This window comes from Phytophthora cinnamomi, assembly GCF_018691715.1.
Source record: "Phytophthora cinnamomi strain GKB4 chromosome Unknown Contig95, whole genome shotgun sequence".
NCBI classification, from domain to species: domain Eukaryota; phylum Oomycota; class Peronosporomycetes; order Peronosporales; family Peronosporaceae; genus Phytophthora; species Phytophthora cinnamomi.
Window position 1 is genome coordinate 158,002 of NW_027151028.1, and position 17,979 is coordinate 175,980.

The following is a 17,979-nucleotide window of genomic DNA, read 5'->3' on the forward strand; positions in this document are numbered from 1 at the left end:
GAGGCGGCTAGAAGATAGCATCCACTTGACTTTGAGGTGCAACTCCAACCTCCCACGGCATCATCATAGTAATACACTGGATATGGCCTTCTATGACACGAACCACACCACTATGGCTCGCGATGGTATCGTCCGAGATGAAAGCTCGTCACGTCCAGTGTTCCGCTCCTGTCATGACCACGTCTTCAAGCCAAACGCCCCACGACAGTGTACTGGTACCATGCGGTTTCCACTATAAGCAGGGCCAGCGATCTTGAATCGGGGTATCACGTGTCCTGGTTGACGCTGCATTTGGGCACTCGATGTATTTGTCGCCCACGTTATCGACACAGAACTTAACGCTGGCCACTAAACACTTCTTTACCCTTCATTTCGTCTCTACCCATCGTGCTCGGGAAATCTCTGCAAAGCACAATTTGTGCGCTACGGAGTTTGTGCCGGAATGGATGCTGTGCAGAGCTGTCATGTTATTCCCTTCCCGCTGTGCATCAAGCTGCATGTGGCCCGTTCCATCCGAAATGAATGCCATCTCCATATCGTTTTGAACTGCGCTAAATCGCATTATTCTTTAGCTTGGAACACTGGCGATCTGGAAAGCGCTTAGCCTAGAGCTAACATCCAACCCCTCTCACGAAATGATCGTCGCTCCGAAAAAAGTAGTATCTGTGGAGACGTCTCGCATTAGTAGCTCCTGAGAAATTAAAGCGATTAGAATGCGTCAAAACTCGTGCATTGCCATTACCTTCGACGTCGCTGAGGCATAGTTGTCGACGAGCAGCGGCCGACATCGAGTTCTCCGCAGCGCCGAGCTTCTTCCAGCAAGTTGGAAGCGATTCAGCCGAGGGTTGAGCTTTGAGTTCGTGTATTCCGGTGCTTGGACCTTAGTTGTTTTTAGTCGTGGGATACTCGACGCATAGGGTTGAATCTCGTGTTGCTCGTCCTCCGGCATTATTAATAATACGATCTTCGTTGCGGCATCCCAGCGGCCCGCCATATATATATCCTGTATGCTGTATGCAGCATATAGGATGCAGATGACCTGCTAAACAAACACCAACCTGGGAAGATGCAAAACGGCTGCCATTCTCACCAAAGCGCGGAATAGGTCTATTCCGCGATTTTTTTCATACCTATTGATAGGAGCCGATCGTGAGTTATACGGAATTCGCGGTCGGAATAGGCGCTGGTCTCTTGGGTTATCCGGAATCCGGGCAGGAGAAACGCTGCCGCCTACAACTAGCGTGGCTACCAGATAAAGTGCTAGCCGCCCAGGCTTTGGACCCCAGAGCCCAGCCAGTCCCAAGTTTGTGCAGCCAACCTCGCGAGTTCTCATCTTCAGTTGACCGTTTTGCTGGTCACGCTATGTCTGATGTCCAGCGCAGTGCCGTTAATTAAAACCATCATACATTCCCTCGGGGAAAAGCTTGGAACAGCCCAAAGCTTTTAGTCCCAGGGAATGGCAGTTGAGGACCACAGCAGCTTCCAAGCACAGTCTCACTCGTCACGGTCACAGCACGCTCGTCCCCAAGGCAATTGCACAACGCTCGTACAGCCCTTCCAAAGGAAGCCCAAGCGGCTCAAGAAGGACGGCACACCCTACAAAACTCGGAGGGGATGGGGGCCCTACCGCTCCGTCCCCAACGAGCGCGCCGCTGCATTCAACCTGAAGCTCGACATACAAGCCTTGCAGCAGGAAATACAAAACCTTACAGCACTGAGAGATATTCTACGAACCAAGCCGATGATCCAGCGCCACTTTCCAGAAGGCTCCTTGATGCAAGTGGTGAGGGAGTACTTCCGCGTCTTTCGTACGGGTCCTGTACTAAACACTGAGGGTGGAAACCCATACATGACCGCCGAGCAGCAGTATGACTTTCTCTACAGCATTGTGGACGCAGAGGTGGATGTGGGCAATGGCCTCCGCGGTCCTGATATCATGGTGTATCAACTGGACATGTACTCGACGCTGCTGCGTTGGATTCGCCTTGAGATGCACTCGTTCGACATCGTCGAAGCTGAGGACTCGGTGATCATCAAAGCGGGCACGGCGTTCCAGTTCCAAGTTTTACGAGAAACCATTCAGAAGGTTTTCCCGCATATTATCGGCGACGAATGGCTTGTATCTCAGCTCGTGGGCAAAACGGTGGAGTCGAGCATGGATATCACGGTCTATTTCGACGCGGAGGGCAAGTGCTGTAAAATGGACGTGAATACGGATTTCGTGGGGGCGTTTACGAGGATTTTGGGGGAGTTGTGAACCGTGGAAATGCTACTTGGCCGTGCTTTGATTGCTAATAATTCGATGCTGGGTGTGGTTGAGTCACTGAACCTCCAAAAGAACGAGGAACAACCTACGATGAGTTTTGAGAATGAGTTGTGTACCAACGTGTCAGTAAGCTTGCATGGCGATAGTGTACCAAGAGACGAAAACAACTACCTCATCTTGTCTACTGGAGAGGCGGACACAACAAGTGTAGTTCCTCAACCGAGTGAAAACCCTGTGTGCAAGGATGCTGGGACGTCGTGCATTCATGTTGTCAAGGACTCCTATCTTGCGTTCGCAGATGGTTTTTTGAGTACCCATGATGCGGAATTGGCCGCGGTATTTCAGCGTGAGTTTCTTCTACACAGGTTCGCTAAAACTGCGTCGCCACGAATCCAGACAACTGTAGTACGGACGGCGGAAAGATGGCGTTCTCTAAGCCAGTGTTTCTCCGTGCGGGGCTTTCATCAAAAGGCCGTTGCTACTGTGGAGGTTCACCACCACGTAGGCATGTGTACTATCGACACGTTGGCTGTCTACAAGCTTAGTGTCACGCTAACAACTATACGATCAGTGTTCCCCCACATTGCAGCCCACGCGAAACTTTGTGAATCTTTCATTGGACAAGTGCTGATCGTCCCGTCGCACATTTATTTCGCGATTGAGACCGCAACGGGGCGCATCTGCCGCATCAAGGAACGCATGGATTTCGAGGTTGCTATGGGCAAAATTGTGGGAAGCGCTCGAGAGCTGAAATTTGTGGTGTCCGGCGCTAATCTGGTTTTGGATGGTGTCGACTGTCGTGGTATTTTTGTTTGGTGATTCACCAAGATTTGGCCTGCAGCTCGTGGACTACATCGTTGTGGTAGTGGTTTGATTCTTTGCTCACACATGCTGGATTGTCCGCGCCGCGAGAAAGAGATACTAAACGGATTGTGGATTGAGAGACGTACATATAAGGGTTTCTCCTCAGCCCCCCCCCCCCCTTCTAGCGCTCACTCAATCTATCCTGGGGGGGGGGGGGGCTGGGCTGATTTAGTTGATTCTCCAATTGCCAATTAGTCCCTCCTTTTAGTAAGGAGTCCTTACAAATACGATGATTTCAGGTTCATGATGTGACCCTGATCAGTCATCATGAATTCTCATCAACAGGTTCAGGGAACCCCAGGCGGCGCAAAACTGTCCTGTTCTCGTCACTACCAAGATTGAACTCGGTTGATCGGCGATAGAGGTGCTGGTAGTGTTGCCGAAACGAGTAGTAAACGGGGAATGTTTGGGCTGATCGTACCCACCCCGTGCAAATAGATATCGTTCCGGAGATGCCATAGCGCGTGGAGCACAATGGCTGTGTGGATACGCCATAAAACGAGAAGAATCTCACGAAGTTGGCGCCAGTCGTCATGAACATTGCGGTCGGACGGGAAGATCAGCAGCTTCCACCCCAGGGAGCATCGAAAAGCCGGAGCCCACGGTTCCCAGACCTTCTGCCACAACCCCTGGACGGGGTCACACTCGAAGAAGTAACGCGTAGCAGTCTCGATAGCCAGGCAACCGGGGCGCACACAACGTTGCGCCAGCGGTGATACTGCGCTCAGATAAAATAGTCGTGCGCCCAATGTCAGGTTACCGAAGTAGAGCCTCAAGACGACATCGTGCACAACCGGAGGTAGAACCCAGCGCATCCACCACCATGTTTTAATCCGCCCCGTGACCTCACCCTCCCTACAGCAGAGCAGCGTCAGAAGTACTACTCTGCTAAATTTCTCGTGTGAGTATAAAAAAACAAGCTGGAACACCATTGCGTTATTGGTGTTGACTCTGCTTCATTGAAAGAGCGGTAAACACTGAAGCAAGCAAAACTACTTTGGTGCTAAAGAATTACGTACATGAACGACAACTGGGGCGCAAGCGTAAAAAAACAACATATTTTTATTGACAAGGTTGAGATGTTCATACGGTCACTTCGCGCTTAACTTGCTGAGGTGGTTGCGTGTTTACTCGAACGACCCGTACGGGTGCTCGCCCGTTTGAAGGGTGAAGGTGGCGCACAGCGGGTTGGCAACAGCGGTCTCGTTGTACACGTCGCAGTCCGTCTCGGGCTTGATGGCGATCACGTAGTCGGCGTCCTCCGCCACCTTTTTAAGGCCGCTGCCGATCTGCGGGTAGTACACGCTCCAGTCGTCGGTCGACAGCGTGAAGTTGACGGTAGACGACTCGCCGGCCTGCAGCTCCACCTTGGTGAACTTCTTGAGCTGCTTCACCTCAGGGACCGAGATGGTGCGGAACGGCTGCGTGAGGAAGAGCATGACGGTCTCCTTGCCGGTCACTGAGCCCGAGTTCTTGACGACGACAGACACGTCGATCGTCTCCGTCACGGACGTCACGTTGGTGCGGCTCAGCGTCAGGTCCGAGTACGTGAACTCCGTGTAGCTCAAGCCATGCCCGAACTCCCACTGCATCTCGCAGTAATCGCCTGAAGCGCACTGCGTGCTCACGCGGTGGTTGTACGGCATCAAAATGTTACCGGCGTCCTTCGGGTACGTGATCGGCATGCGGCCACTGGGATTCACGCGGCCGTAGATTATCTCTGCGATGGCCTGGCCACCGAGTTCGCAAGGCAGCATGGCGTTGACCACGGCGTGGACGTTGCTGGGCAACTCACCAAGCAGACGCGGGCGGCCACCGACAAGCACGACAATGACCTTGGTGCCTGTCGACGCGAGCTGCGAGACGTACTCAATCTGTCCCTCGGGCAACGCGAGGTCGTTGATGTCGCCGTACGTCTTCTCCGTGTACGAGTGCTCGCCGATAACTGCGATGGTGTACTCGGCCTGGCTGGCCAGCTCCTTGGCCTGAGCCAGGTCGCTCTCGTTGTACGTGCCCGTGTAGTTCAATCCGTTGAAATACGTCACCGTCTCGTTAGCAATAGTTTCAAAGCCGTCCTTGACACTGATGCCGTTCGGGAACATGTCGTTGCCCGAGTAGCCCTGCTGGCTGAGCGACCAGCCGCCGCATTGGTAGCCGACATTGTCTGCCGAGTGGCCTGTGAGGAAGACCTTGGCCGTCTCCGGGATCGGGAGCACGCTGTCGTTGTTCTGCAGCAGCACGATGGACTCGCGAGCTGAGTTCAATGCAGCCGCCTTGTCGTCGTCGTTGCCGACCTTGTCGACCAAGTCCTCGCCGGGCACAGCGTTGTCGTACAGACCGAGCTGCAGCTTGAGCTTGATCACGCGGCGGGCCGATTCCTTCACGCGGTTCAGGAAGGACGCGTCGTTGGCGATCAGCGCCTTGGTGGCGTTGATGAAGCCGTAGTCGCTGCTGGCCATGGTCATGTCGATGGAGGTGCGCTTGACGGACAGTGTTGCGGCCTCCTCGTCGTTGCGCGCAAAGCGGTGGAACGTGTTTAAGTGTTCAATTTCGGCGAAGTCCGACACAGTCATCCCCTCGAAGCCCAGGTCCTCGCGCAGCAGCTTATTCATAAGCTTGGGGTTGGCGATGGTAGGGATGCCGTTCACGGAGATGTAGTTCTCCATGGCGGACAGGACGCCGGCGTCCACCGCAGCCTTGAACGGCGGCAAGAAGTAGTTCAAGAGATCGTAGTCCGACAGAGTCACACTGTCCTTGTCATGGCCCGTGGGGGTCTTGGAATATCCGATCCAATGCTTCATGCACGCCGCAGAACCGTTGTTCGACTGGATGCCCTTGATGAGCGACTCAGCGATGGTGGACACCAGGTACGGGTCCTCTCCGAACGTCTCGTACACGCGCGGCCAGAGCGGGTTCTGCGAGATCTCCAGCATAGGGCCGAAGATCCACGGTGTGCCGGCAGCGAGGGTGTCACGACCAGCGATACGGCCCATTTCGTAGATGAGGTCCGGGTTGAACGTGGCCGCGCCGTTGATCGGCTGGCCGAAGAGCACGGCGCCAGAGGTGAATCCAGCACCATGCAGCGAGTCGATGCCGAAGATGAACGGGTGGCCGTCGTTCTCCTCCTTGACGATCTCTTGAGCTCTCGACAGCACGTCACGCCACTCCTGAGCCGTCCAAGCGTACTTGCCATTGTACGAGCCCGACTGCCACGGGCCGCTCAGGTAGGAGCCGATCTTGAGCTTGGCGTAGGCACGGAACTTGTCCTCGTCGAAGGTCTTGGACGCGTTGAAGAAGCGCGAGAACGCCACCTGAACCATTTGCCCGACGAGCTGGTCTTCGTCCATGCTCTCGATGATCACATCGGTTTGGGCGTCCCATTGGTCTGCGGCGACGAGCAGGGTGCTCTGGTGGGCGGCGAGGCCCACGGCCAGACAGCACACGGCGGAGAGCCACGATTTGAGCATCTTGGTGCCTCCCTCTCTCTGAGGTGTCGGGTGAACTGGTGTTGTGGTCGACTGGAAAATAGGGAATGATCACCTCGGAGACAGTCAACAGATTAATGCAATGCAGGTCTTTCAGGGTACGACTAGTCTATCTGCTTCAAGCAATGCGTCACAAACTTCAACCACGCAAGCTACCGCAGTCCCGGCTACTTCAGTGGGCACTAGAAACGCGGCTTCGTCTACGGTGCGAATCGAGTGGGATGCAAAGTGCAAGGACCTTGGCAAGGTCAGGATGTCGTTTAAGTTAGTCGCGCACATTTTAATCCCGACTTGTGAATTAACGGGACCACGTGTGCGTTATGCGAGTGGCAGGCAATCGTCCAGTTGATGCTGAAGCTAGGCAAATAAGGGCTTCACATTCGACCTGTAGCAGACGCAACTTGCTGCTGGTGTTTGGTCTCTGCTTCGTTGGAATCAACACGCCAGGACAGGTCGACGCCACCGAACAGCGAGGGAATTGATCCCTTCGGAGGGAAAGTCACAGGCGCTTTGCCAGCAGCTGGTTGAACACTCGGCATCAGTGAATCAGTGCAGTGTGAGCGGCCAGTACTGTACATGGGCTAGTAGGCAATACAGAAAGTTATGCATGTAGCGCCGCAACGATCATCACCTTCGCGTGGAAGAAAGATCAAGTGAAGCCCTGTTCTTCGCAATCGGTCGTAATACGCCACCGCTGTTGATGCCCCTGACAGCATCGTAATGTAAGGCTGATTGTGTACAAATCGAAGTGTACATGACGCTCGGTCTTCGTAGCTGTAATGTGCTTAAGCTCTAGCCGAGGTAGACAAGGTGCTCTGTACCGTGTGATAACTTACGACTCCCCATGAAGCAAGAACAGCACATCCACCGTTGAAAGACTTGCATACGAACCTTTACTGTGACCCTCACACGCGACCTTGCAGGAGAACACCCAACAAGATTACACGAAAATACTCAGGTAACAGACAACTCACCGGTGTGTAAATCATTCACATTCTCGCTTTGAAGTCGAATTGAAGGTCTGAGTGTATTGGCACTAGTTCAATTCATCTTGAATTCCTTGCTCGGTGATGGAGTAGATGGCTTCCGACTCGGGTAGAATAGGCGAGTCCACGACCTTCATGACACGATTTTCTCCGCGTCCTTTCTTCAGGCGAAGTCTACACAAGCAAGTCGCAAGCATTAGACACAACAGTACATTGGCATGTTATAAATAATCAAAATAGATACCTGGTGCAGGAGGCGTGCGCCATGATATTGCCACCGATGGGCTGGAGCGGGTCCTTCGCGAACATACCGGAATCCGGGTTTGCTGTCATCTATTACACAAAACAGGCTCATTAGAGTTGCGAACCACCAACACAAAAATCTCCAATATGCACGAACCTGGTTTGTGATCACTACGGCAACACCGAACTCGTCCGCCATCCGTGTAAGTGCACGCAGGAACCTAAAAGCCACTCGACGAAGTCAGTTGTCTGCATCAAACACAGACACAGGACACACCAACATGCAACATACTTCGCCAGTTCCTGCTGTCGGGCTGCCAGCTCTCCACGACCCGAGTAATCTGTTCTGAACAGCGCAGTGGCACTATCCACGATGACGAGCGCGAACCGAGACTCCGCCATCATCGCCGAGGCCTGCACCAGCAGCTGCATCTGGTGCTCCGAGTTGTACGCGCGCGCGAACGCGACATTGTCCAGAACGCTGTCACCATCAAGGCCATACCTCTCGGCAATAGCCTGCAACCTCTGCGGACGGAAGGTGCCCTCCGTGTCAATGTACAGCGCCTTGCCCTCGCCTCCACCTCGATCCACTGGCAGCTGGCACGTCACGCAGAGCTGGTGGCACAGCTGCGTTTTGCCTGTGCGGAACTCGCCGAACAACTCTGTGATCGATCCTGTCTCAACACCACCTACACCATGCAAATTAACATAAACAATAAGTACTCAGCGCAACTTCAATGATTTTGAAAAAAGCAGTTCACCTTTCAGCAGCTCGTCCACTGCATTGGACCCCGTCGATAGCGTAATCAAGTCTTTCCTGCTCTCCAACACGTCAGCTGCCTACAACAACAAAAATAAAAATAATAAACACCAGTAAAATAAATGTAAAAAAATCCGGCATGGTCTCCGCCGCGACGACGACAATCTTGAAAAAATCCGCACCGTCGTGAAGCCCACGTTGACCATCTCCCGGGCCGCCTTGAGCATCTTCTCGGCCTTGACTTCGCTGATTCCCTTAATTCCGACGAGCTGCTTCTTGGTGGCCATGGCCACGGCGTCTACCGTGTGCATGCCCGCCTCCTTGAGCTTGTTGACGTCTGTGGCATTGATGCCAGCCTGCTCCAGGATGTTCACGAGACGTGGACCTTGCTGTCGAGTTTTCATTATATTTTTATATTTCATAAGAAATAAATACGCAATCATTCATCCGGTTAGAGAATTTTGCACTTGGCCATACAAACCCCGTGGCAACAGGTTAGGCTAGTGCTAAGCGGCAACTGCCGGCTCGCGGCCGCCGTACCATCTCGTGCTCCTCCACGCCCATGTCGTGCTCCTCCTCCTGGAACTGGCCGTTCATCCTGACGTCGATCGCTTCGCTCTGGGGGCCGTGGTGGTCGCGCGCCGCGTGCAGCAGGTTCGACACGCTTTGCCAGTCTTTGCGTCTATGACGCACCGCAACGGCAAACTTTTTCCGATCACTACTACCCCCGAATTTCGGCTGTATCTGCCACGGGTCTGTGACAAGTTGCGTACACTCCCGCCAAAATTCAAAACGACCATCACTCACAACTCGTACTTAAACGAACCCGATCTTGAAGCGACGCGGACACCATAGCTCAACTGTGGCCGCACGCACCCACGTGAGCATGGGCATGTTCCCCAATGTTTTCTTGCTTCTGGCGCTGTGCATTGTGTTGCATGACACATTTGCAATGGATGCGGGCGAGATCGAGGTCGCGCTGGGCCCTGACGGCTCCGTAATCGACGGTGACCGCCCGGTGGAGACCGTGGCACGAGTTTCTGAGGAGGAAGCGGACGTTGCAATGCAACCGCGCGTTGAAACCACTGCAGACTCAATGGAGACGAGAGATGCAATGAATTCGCAACAGCAGAGCGACGTGGTGGCTGTGATGGCAACTTTGCAACAAGAGCTGACGGCGGTGCAGCAGATGGTACAGCTGCAGGAGAAGAAGCTGCGGGTGCTCGAGCAGATGCGCGGCGTTTGGCTGCAGAAGTACCAGGAGAAGGAGGAGAAGGAGGAGAAGGAGGTGGGGAAAAGGAAAGGTAGGGCCGATATTGGGGAGGTGATCGGGAGGAGGCTGGACGCGGCTATTGCGGAGAGTGTGGCGGAGTCTGCGGCCAAGGACTTCAACTCGCACTTTGTCGAGCGAGCGGAGATAAAATTGACTGGAGACGTAGCTGATATGAAGATGATGAAGCTGCGGGCGGCGAGTGCGACGGAGCTGATCGCAGTCGCATATAGGGATGGATTGGTGGTGTTCTACTCGTCAGACGTGGTAGAGCTGCTGAGAGTTGATACTGAGAGAAGAGGGATCAAGTCCATTGCGCTGGAAGCTCAAGATCAACTACAACCGTGTCTCGTTGTGACCTATGAAACGCCAGTAGTTGCAATCTACGAGTTGAATATTGTGGAAAAGGGCAACACAGGTGGCAGTGAGTCGAATTCGGACCAGCATTCTACACTCACTATTTCGACTAGTCCTGAATACTTACTTCGTGTCAGTGAGCATCGAGACCTCCAGTTGTCGACGAAGGCTTCAGCAGTAGCTATCGCGAGATCGTCTCGCCAGCTTATCTTGGCTATTGCGGAAGCGAACGGAATCATTGACTTTTTCGCGTTCAACGGAACAATGTTGCGCCAGGTCCAGACAAATGCCTCGATCGCAGCCATGGAAACCAAGCGGAACCTGCTGGTTTTCAGCAATGGAACGAGTGTCGTCGTTTCTTCGATGACACGGGCTCAAGGATCCGTTTTCCACGCCTGCGCAGGTTCGTCAGCGGATATTTCGTCCATTGCGTTCGACGCGGTGCACCCTGAAATTATTTATGCAGGCACCCAGCGAGGAGAGGTCCTTGTGTACGTAACAAGCGCTGGGGTGCCCGGTGAAAGTCAAGCTTGTCGACTACTCTCTCGGTCTACTGTAAAACCATGTCCTCGGGGTCAAACACCTCTAGCGCTTGCAGCTACAAAGAAGTATGTCATTGCGGCCGGGCCTCGAGATATCGCTGTGTTCAATGTATCAAAAACTCAAAGGAACAGTGTCTCCCTCTCTCGACTGTGTTCAACCTACGTGAGCAATCGCTTTGCTTCGGCTGAATCAAGTGATCAAGCAGCATTACCGATGATGTCGTTCTCTGAGGGAGCTATTGGGTCTCATCTCGCCTTCGTCACCGCAGGTGTTGGTGGCCATTCCAAGTTGATTCTCTACCACAGCCTTCTTCCTGAAGAAAGCGAGTCATCCGATTTCCAGTGGACAATATTCATCTATGCGGGCGTCGTGATAGTCGCTGTTATCGTCTCTCAGCTCTTTGTCCGGTGGCAGCGGCAAACTAGCGTAAATCCATGGGATTCAGTCGGCAAAACCCGTGGTTCTCCATACGGGAAGTTCGGTGGGTTTAAGGGCCATAACCACACAGATTTCGATGGAGAAGAGTTTGGTCGCTACAATTCTCTCAGCGACGAACTTCGGAGGAAGATCGCTCAAGCGAAAAAGGGGTCTACTCAACATCCGATCGACGATGAAGCCGACTACTAGATATATTCATTTTAAATCAGCGGTAATCAATTGGAATGGCGCGCTGCAGCCGCTTGGTCGGCGTAACGAGCGTTGTTCTCCTTTACCTTTTTTATGAACGGTGCAAACTGAAATTTTAGGTGCGAGAGTGCGGTGGGGTGAGCTTGCAACATTTCAAGTGCCAGATTTTCGGGTAGAAATCCGCTCCTAGACTCGTCGAAGAGGATGAAATGCTTCTTGAGCCACGTATACAGCTTGTCGAAATGCCGAGGGTCAGTGACATGTAGGAGTTTGTCGTCCTTCATGACGATATTGGTGACCCGCTCCGAATGATCTTTGAGCAGCTGGAGCAGCTCACCTCTCTCGATGCCGCGCTCACTGGTCGTTGCGTACGTGTGATGCAGGTCTGGTAGTATTCTTACGTAAGTGCTTAGGGAAATACCAACAGAAGAAGAATAAAACCCACATTGATATTGCTGAGCTGTCGATCCGTATTGAATTAGTGTGCTGAGGGCGACGCAGTAGTGATGAAAGGAGAGCTCGAAACTCACATTTGAGTCATCCTCACTATCGATTTGTCTGTATGAGGTGAATTATGACAACAAGTCAGCTGTCGCTGAGATTCATGGCTACTCGATGCAACTTACGTTTCGGGGATATAGGCCTCCGCGCAGAAAGTATTGAGAGTAGCGTGGTGTACATATAGCACATCCAAGGCCGAAACTGGGACTGTAGAAAATCAAAATGTGTGATCAACTGCACAGTAAAATGGCCATCAATATCACTATCTGGCCTTCCTCACATGACGTCTCTGCTGCGAGGTCCGCCCATCGAGAGCTGGCTGCGTTTTTCTTCTTGCTTGTTATCACCTTCGGCATCAGCCTTAGTTTGATGAAGTTTTAGTTTCAACCGGGCAGTTTCGCATCCACGCAGTCAGTAGAAATAGGTGTCCTGTTGGCCCCAACAAACCAGCGCTGCCTGAAGTTCTCGTAGAGAATTGATTTGCTTCATTGCAATGAGCCGAGTGAATGTGGTTGTGGTTCCCGCCGAAGCCGAGGAACCAAGGTCTCAACAGGATGGGTCCGAGTCGTCCAAGCAACGGAAGTACACCGGCTGGATTCCGCCCGACTACTCTGTGGGGCAGCTGAAACACGACATCGGCCGCTACTGGCAGCTGAAAGTCAGCAAGTATGAGCTCTGTGATCCCCTTGGCAGCGTGCTAGATGACGACAAGCCACTGGAATTGTCCTATTTCGACCCCGCTGTCTTGCAACTCAGAAGGTGCGTACGTGTACTGCCAGTACTAGATGAGAAGGCATCGTTCAGTGCGAACACGACGGACCCGTTCTGGATTCACGACCAGCTCTACGATCTTTTTGTCTTCAATGCTCTTCAAAATCGGCCAAGCAGCACGCTACGAATCACGAGCTACCAGTTCAAGCAATTGCTGCAGAAAACCACGGTAAAAAGAGTGTATCAGCAGAAGAAAAAACTCCTGTTTGACAAACGGGTGACGCTGGCCTTCAGAGGGGCACAGACGAATCCCAGTAGCAGTGGAGACGGAGGTGCAGGGGCGAGTTTCGATGAATTTCTGGACGCGCTTGTAGACGTAGCGTGCTTCATGTATCCGAGGGAGCAATCAAAGGAATTGGCACTGGAAAAACTCGCAACGGAGCACATCATTCCCTACTACGAAACGGAGCAGACTGCAGCCGGGCCAGATACTCTGTCATGGGCTCAAATTGATGAGCTTGCTGAACGTGAGAAAGTGAAATGGGTCGCGCAGCGGTTCGCGAGGTCGATCGGGGACCTAGCCACTTCCTACAGTGCGAACGTTGGTCTTGCCCATCATCGTTGTGTGCTAGGATACCATGAATTCAGCAAATTTGTTCGCGACGTCATCCCAATAACCGTTCCGTTGTCCTCAATTGAAGTGTGCAAGATCTTCATGCGCTACTGCCGGAAAGAGCATCTCTACGATAAGGGTGGACTGAACGGATTCGTCGAGGCGAATAGCCAAGGGCCTGAATATTCCCCAGTGAAAGAAGAAACGTTTCAAAGCAACGTCCTCCCCAGTCTAGGAGAAACACCGCTTGAGATCACCTGCACCAAGACGATAGATGTCGTCGGGTATATTGCCCTCGTAGCTGTTCCTCGTCTCGTCAAGGCAAAAGAAAAAATGACCCCAAACTGCGCTAACGTGGTGCTGTCTAGCAAGCTTGGCATCCAGTCCTTGAAAGCTCTACTTCACCACATCTCCAACAATCTAGGAGCTAAAGGTAGCGCTCTGATGAAGAAAAACGTTGAGTTCAACCGAGCGCGGGTGCACTTCTTGTTGGAGTTTAACAAGATGCACCGAGAAGACTCACTGACGGATTATCAAAGTGCATGCACTCCACTACTAAGGACGCGTAGGGTACAGCGAGTAGAAACACCCCAGCCTCCAAGCACCAACCAAGAACAGGAGCCGACAAAGGAAGAAAATGCCGATTTTGATACTGAATTCTCGTGGAATTTGGACTCAGCTGACAATGCAAACGCTGAAAGCTCGGCGTACGATAGCGAATCAAGTGCGAACTCCCCCATGCAGCGTCAGTCCGTTCGGCAGCTCGACCCTCAAGTGCTTCTAGAACAGCGAAGACGTGAATTGGAGCAGTTGAACACTTTGTCGAACGAAGCAGATGAAATCTATGCTTTTCTCGCTGGTGAACTACAGCGCCATGCACTTGCTAAACGCCCAAACAGCCCCGACACGGTTCCGCATATGCTCGACGTTTGGGTCTCTGCGGGCGAAAAATACTCTGATGTTATCAACCATGTTGAGATATCTCCGCATCTTCGTGCGAGATTCCTTACTCGATTTGGTCGCTCACTCTTTGTATTTGCTACTCAAGTACTCAAGAGCACTACAAAGGTGTACAGCTACGAAGAACTATTTTACGTCACGAACGTGCGCGTATATTCTGCTTCTTCCGATCTATGGCGCGATGAATCTACGTCTTTTACACTTGATTTGGCCATGGAGACTCTGTCTCTTGGGTCCGGGAAATTAGCACAAGCCAGCGAGGAATTAACCGCTCTAGTTACAGCAGCTAGAGAGAATGACCCTCGCGACGGAAATGATGATGACGTATCGAGCGCTGGAAGTTGTGGAGGCGAGTCTGGAGTGGATTATGATGGTTGGACAGCAAGTGCCCTATACGACAAGTACCTTTGCTGCCTTTATCTTCGTGCAAATTGTCTGGCCGCATATGCTGATGTGATAGCACACAGAAAAAAAGTTGGCATTGATTACAATTTGTGCTGCCAATTTGAAGAAACGAATCCAGTTGATGAGAGAGCTACTACTGGAGACACGTTCTTTGCTAGTACTATTGTTCTTTCGAAAGTATCTGCACCGAGTGAGTTTTACTGGGAAGCTAAGAAAATGTACCGTTTCCTCTTACAGCACTCAAAAGGTGGGCAGAACTTTTCACGAAGCCGCATCCATCATAATCTGGCGATGGTACAGTTCAAACTAGCTACTCACCTTACGCGAGGCTGCGACAGTGAGAAACAATTGCTTGAGAATGCATTAATGAATCTGGAGGCGTGCGAACAAATCCAGGACTACGTTGTGGATCCTAGCATATTTGTGGAAAAACGCAATTATATTCGAGGAATCCTTGCAGCCCGACGTAAGTTTTTTATTGCTGAAAACCAAGCAACGGAAGGGAATCCACGAGATGGCCAGCAAGAGCAAGAGGAGGCTGTTGCTCCATTCTATCGATTTATTCTCGCAGCAGCATTTGACGAATTTGATTCCGAGAAAAAGGGGGTTCTTTTCCAGTCCGAACTTACGCTTCTGAGCAAGGCGTGTGGGCATAGCGCCATCTCTGCGGAGTCGCTGCAATGGCTACTTAATAACTTTGATCATCAAGATAACGGTTTAACTGAGAGAGGAGTACTCCAGTATTTCTGCTGGCTGGCAGAAGCGGGTATCGTACCTGGCATGCTAGCTTTTGTTTTGGCTTTATGACACCATTCTAATCGATTTTCTCATGAACAGATCCCGTTGTATTCTGTGGGATAATCGATCTTCTGACGGCCAAGCATACTGGGGCACATAACATCTCAATCTTTTCTGGGGACTGTGTGTATCCACGAAAACATTCATGCGTAAAACCATCATCAGGAACTGTACGTGCTTATTCCTCTTCAACTAAATGCCTCGTACATGTTACATTTGCTAAACATGTTTATTGTATCAGCGCAAAGGATCAACAAGCTCCCCCAGCGAGAGAGACCGACTGCGAGCAAAGCGTACCGGAGCTGCAGATTGCATCGTCGTTTTAGGTGGGAAAATGACTCAGGCTGCCGGCATTGACGTCAGTTATACAACATCACCATCGGATATCAGGCTTGAGCCTGAGGTAATCGACGTACTGCCGTCACGAGCAAGTTTACCAGAGGAACTATCGAAGTTCTGCTTCCCTGATGACATTTATCTCAGTACGGAGCCGTTCTCTCCGAGGACTTTCGATATCGTGCTAACTGGTGCGTGAATCAATTATTCACAGCAATGGCTTATTATACCAACATCCCCCTAACACTGGAAATGTGCAGATATCAAGGGTGTTCGCTCGTATGGCTCGTGCTTACATTTTTGTGAAGAGAAGCACCCCATGGATGTGCTGTCGCTGATATCGGCGACGCAAAAGGGAAGAACCGTCAATTTGCCGTCCTGGGTGAGCTTGAAGGACATTCAACAGGGACAAACGAAGTGGAAGTGCTATGCTCCGAAGTGCCTCTGTGTGCTATCAAGCACTCCGTTATTCCAGACGTTCCGCACCTTCTTGGTGTACCTTTACCGACTTTCACTTGCAAGTTCTACAAGTATCCCTCTAGAGTCGATCCTATTCAATTTCCTTGAACGGACACCTCTCCCAACTGCAAACACAACGCAGACAGCATTCAAGCTTGGAGATACAACTTGTCTGCTTTCAGGCTTTCCGCGGAATCTGCCACTGTTTTCGCCAACAGAAGTGGACTTCACGATTCTGTTCCAGTGCCTCAATCCAGACAACATTTTGAAGGTGCTTAACATAGAACCTGACGATTATCTCACGAGAACTCACGCGTGTTAACTCTGCTACGTTGTACAGGTTTATGGCTACTTGCTGACTGAAAAGAAAATCGTTCTCAGCTCTACCAACCGCCCAATCCTCACCCATGTCGCCGAGACGTTGAGAGCACTATTACATCCATTTGAATGCCAGCAAGTGTACATTCCGCTCCTTCCACTGGTATGTGAGCTGGTGATGATGTCAGGATGTCAAGTTTATTTAGCGTGCTAACTGGGGTTTTGCTGCTGCAGTCATTAGTCGAGTTCATTTGCGCACCTGTGCCATTCTTTATGGGGATCCGTTCTGACCAGCGACTAGAACGTCTGATGGCCGAGGGCGTCATTTTAGTGGATCTGGATAACAACGACATTCGGTTGCCACCAAATGAGGAGCTTCCGCTCCTCACTGATGTCAAGTCTAGGAAGCTCCTTCACACATTACGCAAACTCTCTATTTGGCCTGCAAGTCAACGAACCCGATACAGCTTCGGACGTGGCCTTACCGGGAGCGAGCGACCGATTTCCGCCTCTTTTGAACCGTCGCAACCTTCTGATGCGGAAGTGAATCAAGTCGTTAGTCGGCATGAAGATCTGAGCGAGAAATGGAGCGAGATACAGACACTGTTTTCTTCATTTGCTTTGAGGTGAGGTCACCATGCACAGCCATCACCGTACAAACTCATTATGTACTTACAAATCCTATTCCAAAACAGACTTCTCAAGGAAATCCGCAAACACTGCACGAAGGTTCCTGCACCCGCGGTTTCCGGAAGCAACAGCGAATCTGTGTTGTTTGACGAACGCAGCTTCCTTGCAATGCACCCTAGTCTTCGAGAATTCTGTACCCACTTATTCCAGACCCAGCTCTTCCAGCGTTCGATCGAAAATATTTGGACTTTGAAGTAAGTACCATAGCGACACAAGCATTGCCATCGGCTTCGGGACTAAATTCTGTACGTTTTTTTTTGTTTTTCTTTGCTTTTCCGCAGTGATGGCTCCAGTGCTGCGGAGCCGGAACAATACTGGAAAGCCGTTCGAGCTAAGAGTATGCTGAGGAAGAACTCAGACATAAGTGAAGACACGAATAAGACACAACGTCGTCAAGTAGTCCAAGCACCTCTACCCCCACGAAAACATACCAACCCGATTTCTTCGACCAAGAGTGCTAATGACGGATTCCCTGCTTTCAACGGCCAACTCTACGACGATCTTCTGGAGGAACTCGGCGATTCCGGGGACCTCGAATCTTCCGCTTGCGATTTCGCAGCGCAGACAGTTCGACCTCTATCCTCACTAGGACTATCATCAGAAGCTTCGAGCACTTCAATTCTCACGTCCCCATCATTCCACGACGGAGACGCCGACGCCTTCAAATTGGTTAACGCAGCTCGAAGACGCCTCGAAGGTCGACGCGGGGGCGAAATAACTGAATAATGAAGTACCCTTTTATTTTTTACGTAGCTTTCAGCAACCGAAACTCAAAAGTTTTGACTCA

The 17,979-nt window shown here is 51.7% G+C and overlaps 5 protein-coding genes across 7 annotated transcripts; 3 read left to right on the plus strand and 2 right to left on the minus strand.

The window, feature by feature from the left end:
* Positions 1 to 1,849: 1,849 nt before the first annotated feature.
* IUM83_16681 (uncharacterized protein) lies at positions 1,850 to 2,257 on the plus strand (the record flags this gene model as incomplete). The annotated part of the gene is made up of 1 exon (XM_067941582.1): positions 1,850 to 2,257. One exon carries the CDS (start codon positions 1,850 to 1,852, stop codon positions 2,255 to 2,257), a length of 408 nt encoding a protein of 135 aa, XP_067783826.1.
* A 2,000-nt stretch (positions 2,258 to 4,257) lies between these two features.
* Positions 4,258 to 6,597, minus strand: IUM83_16682 (Lysosomal beta glucosidase; the record flags this gene model as incomplete). Of its 2 annotated transcripts, XM_067941583.1 has the most annotated exons (2): positions 4,258 to 5,610; positions 5,698 to 6,597. In XM_067941583.1, 2 exons carry the CDS (start codon positions 6,595 to 6,597, stop codon positions 4,258 to 4,260), a joined length of 2,253 nt encoding a protein of 750 aa, XP_067783825.1. The 2 variants fall into 2 exon arrangements, with proteins under 2 accessions (XP_067783825.1, XP_067783824.1); XM_067941584.1 differs by having other exon boundaries at positions 4,258 to 6,597.
* Positions 6,598 to 7,651: 1,054 nt separating this feature from the next.
* Positions 7,652 to 9,201, minus strand: IUM83_16683 (DNA repair protein RAD51; the record flags this gene model as incomplete). Of its 2 annotated transcripts, none has more annotated exons than XM_067941586.1 (7): positions 7,652 to 7,775; positions 7,846 to 7,898; positions 8,002 to 8,065; positions 8,137 to 8,533; positions 8,606 to 8,684; positions 8,787 to 8,993; positions 9,145 to 9,201. In XM_067941586.1, 7 exons carry the CDS (start codon positions 9,199 to 9,201, stop codon positions 7,652 to 7,654), a joined length of 981 nt encoding a protein of 326 aa, XP_067783864.1. The 2 variants fall into 2 exon arrangements, with proteins under 2 accessions (XP_067783864.1, XP_067783863.1); XM_067941585.1 differs by having other exon boundaries at positions 7,846 to 7,934.
* Positions 9,202 to 9,490: 289 nt separating this feature from the next.
* On the plus strand, positions 9,491 to 10,412 carry IUM83_16684 (WD40-repeat-containing domain; the record flags this gene model as incomplete). Its single annotated transcript, XM_067941587.1, has 2 exons — positions 9,491 to 10,298; positions 10,369 to 10,412. The coding sequence occupies 2 exons, from the start codon at positions 9,491 to 9,493 to the stop codon at positions 10,410 to 10,412; spliced, it is 852 nt and encodes a 283-aa protein (XP_067783823.1).
* Positions 10,413 to 12,395: 1,983 nt separating this feature from the next.
* IUM83_16685 (WD40-repeat-containing domain) lies at positions 12,396 to 17,918 on the plus strand (the record flags this gene model as incomplete). Its single annotated transcript, XM_067941588.1, has 8 exons — positions 12,396 to 13,140; positions 15,429 to 15,559; positions 15,631 to 15,916; positions 15,986 to 16,455; positions 16,525 to 16,665; positions 16,737 to 17,128; positions 17,198 to 17,386; positions 17,474 to 17,918. 8 exons carry the CDS (start codon positions 12,396 to 12,398, stop codon positions 17,916 to 17,918), a joined length of 2,799 nt encoding a protein of 932 aa, XP_067783822.1.
* Between the last annotated feature and the right edge of the window lie 61 nt (positions 17,919 to 17,979).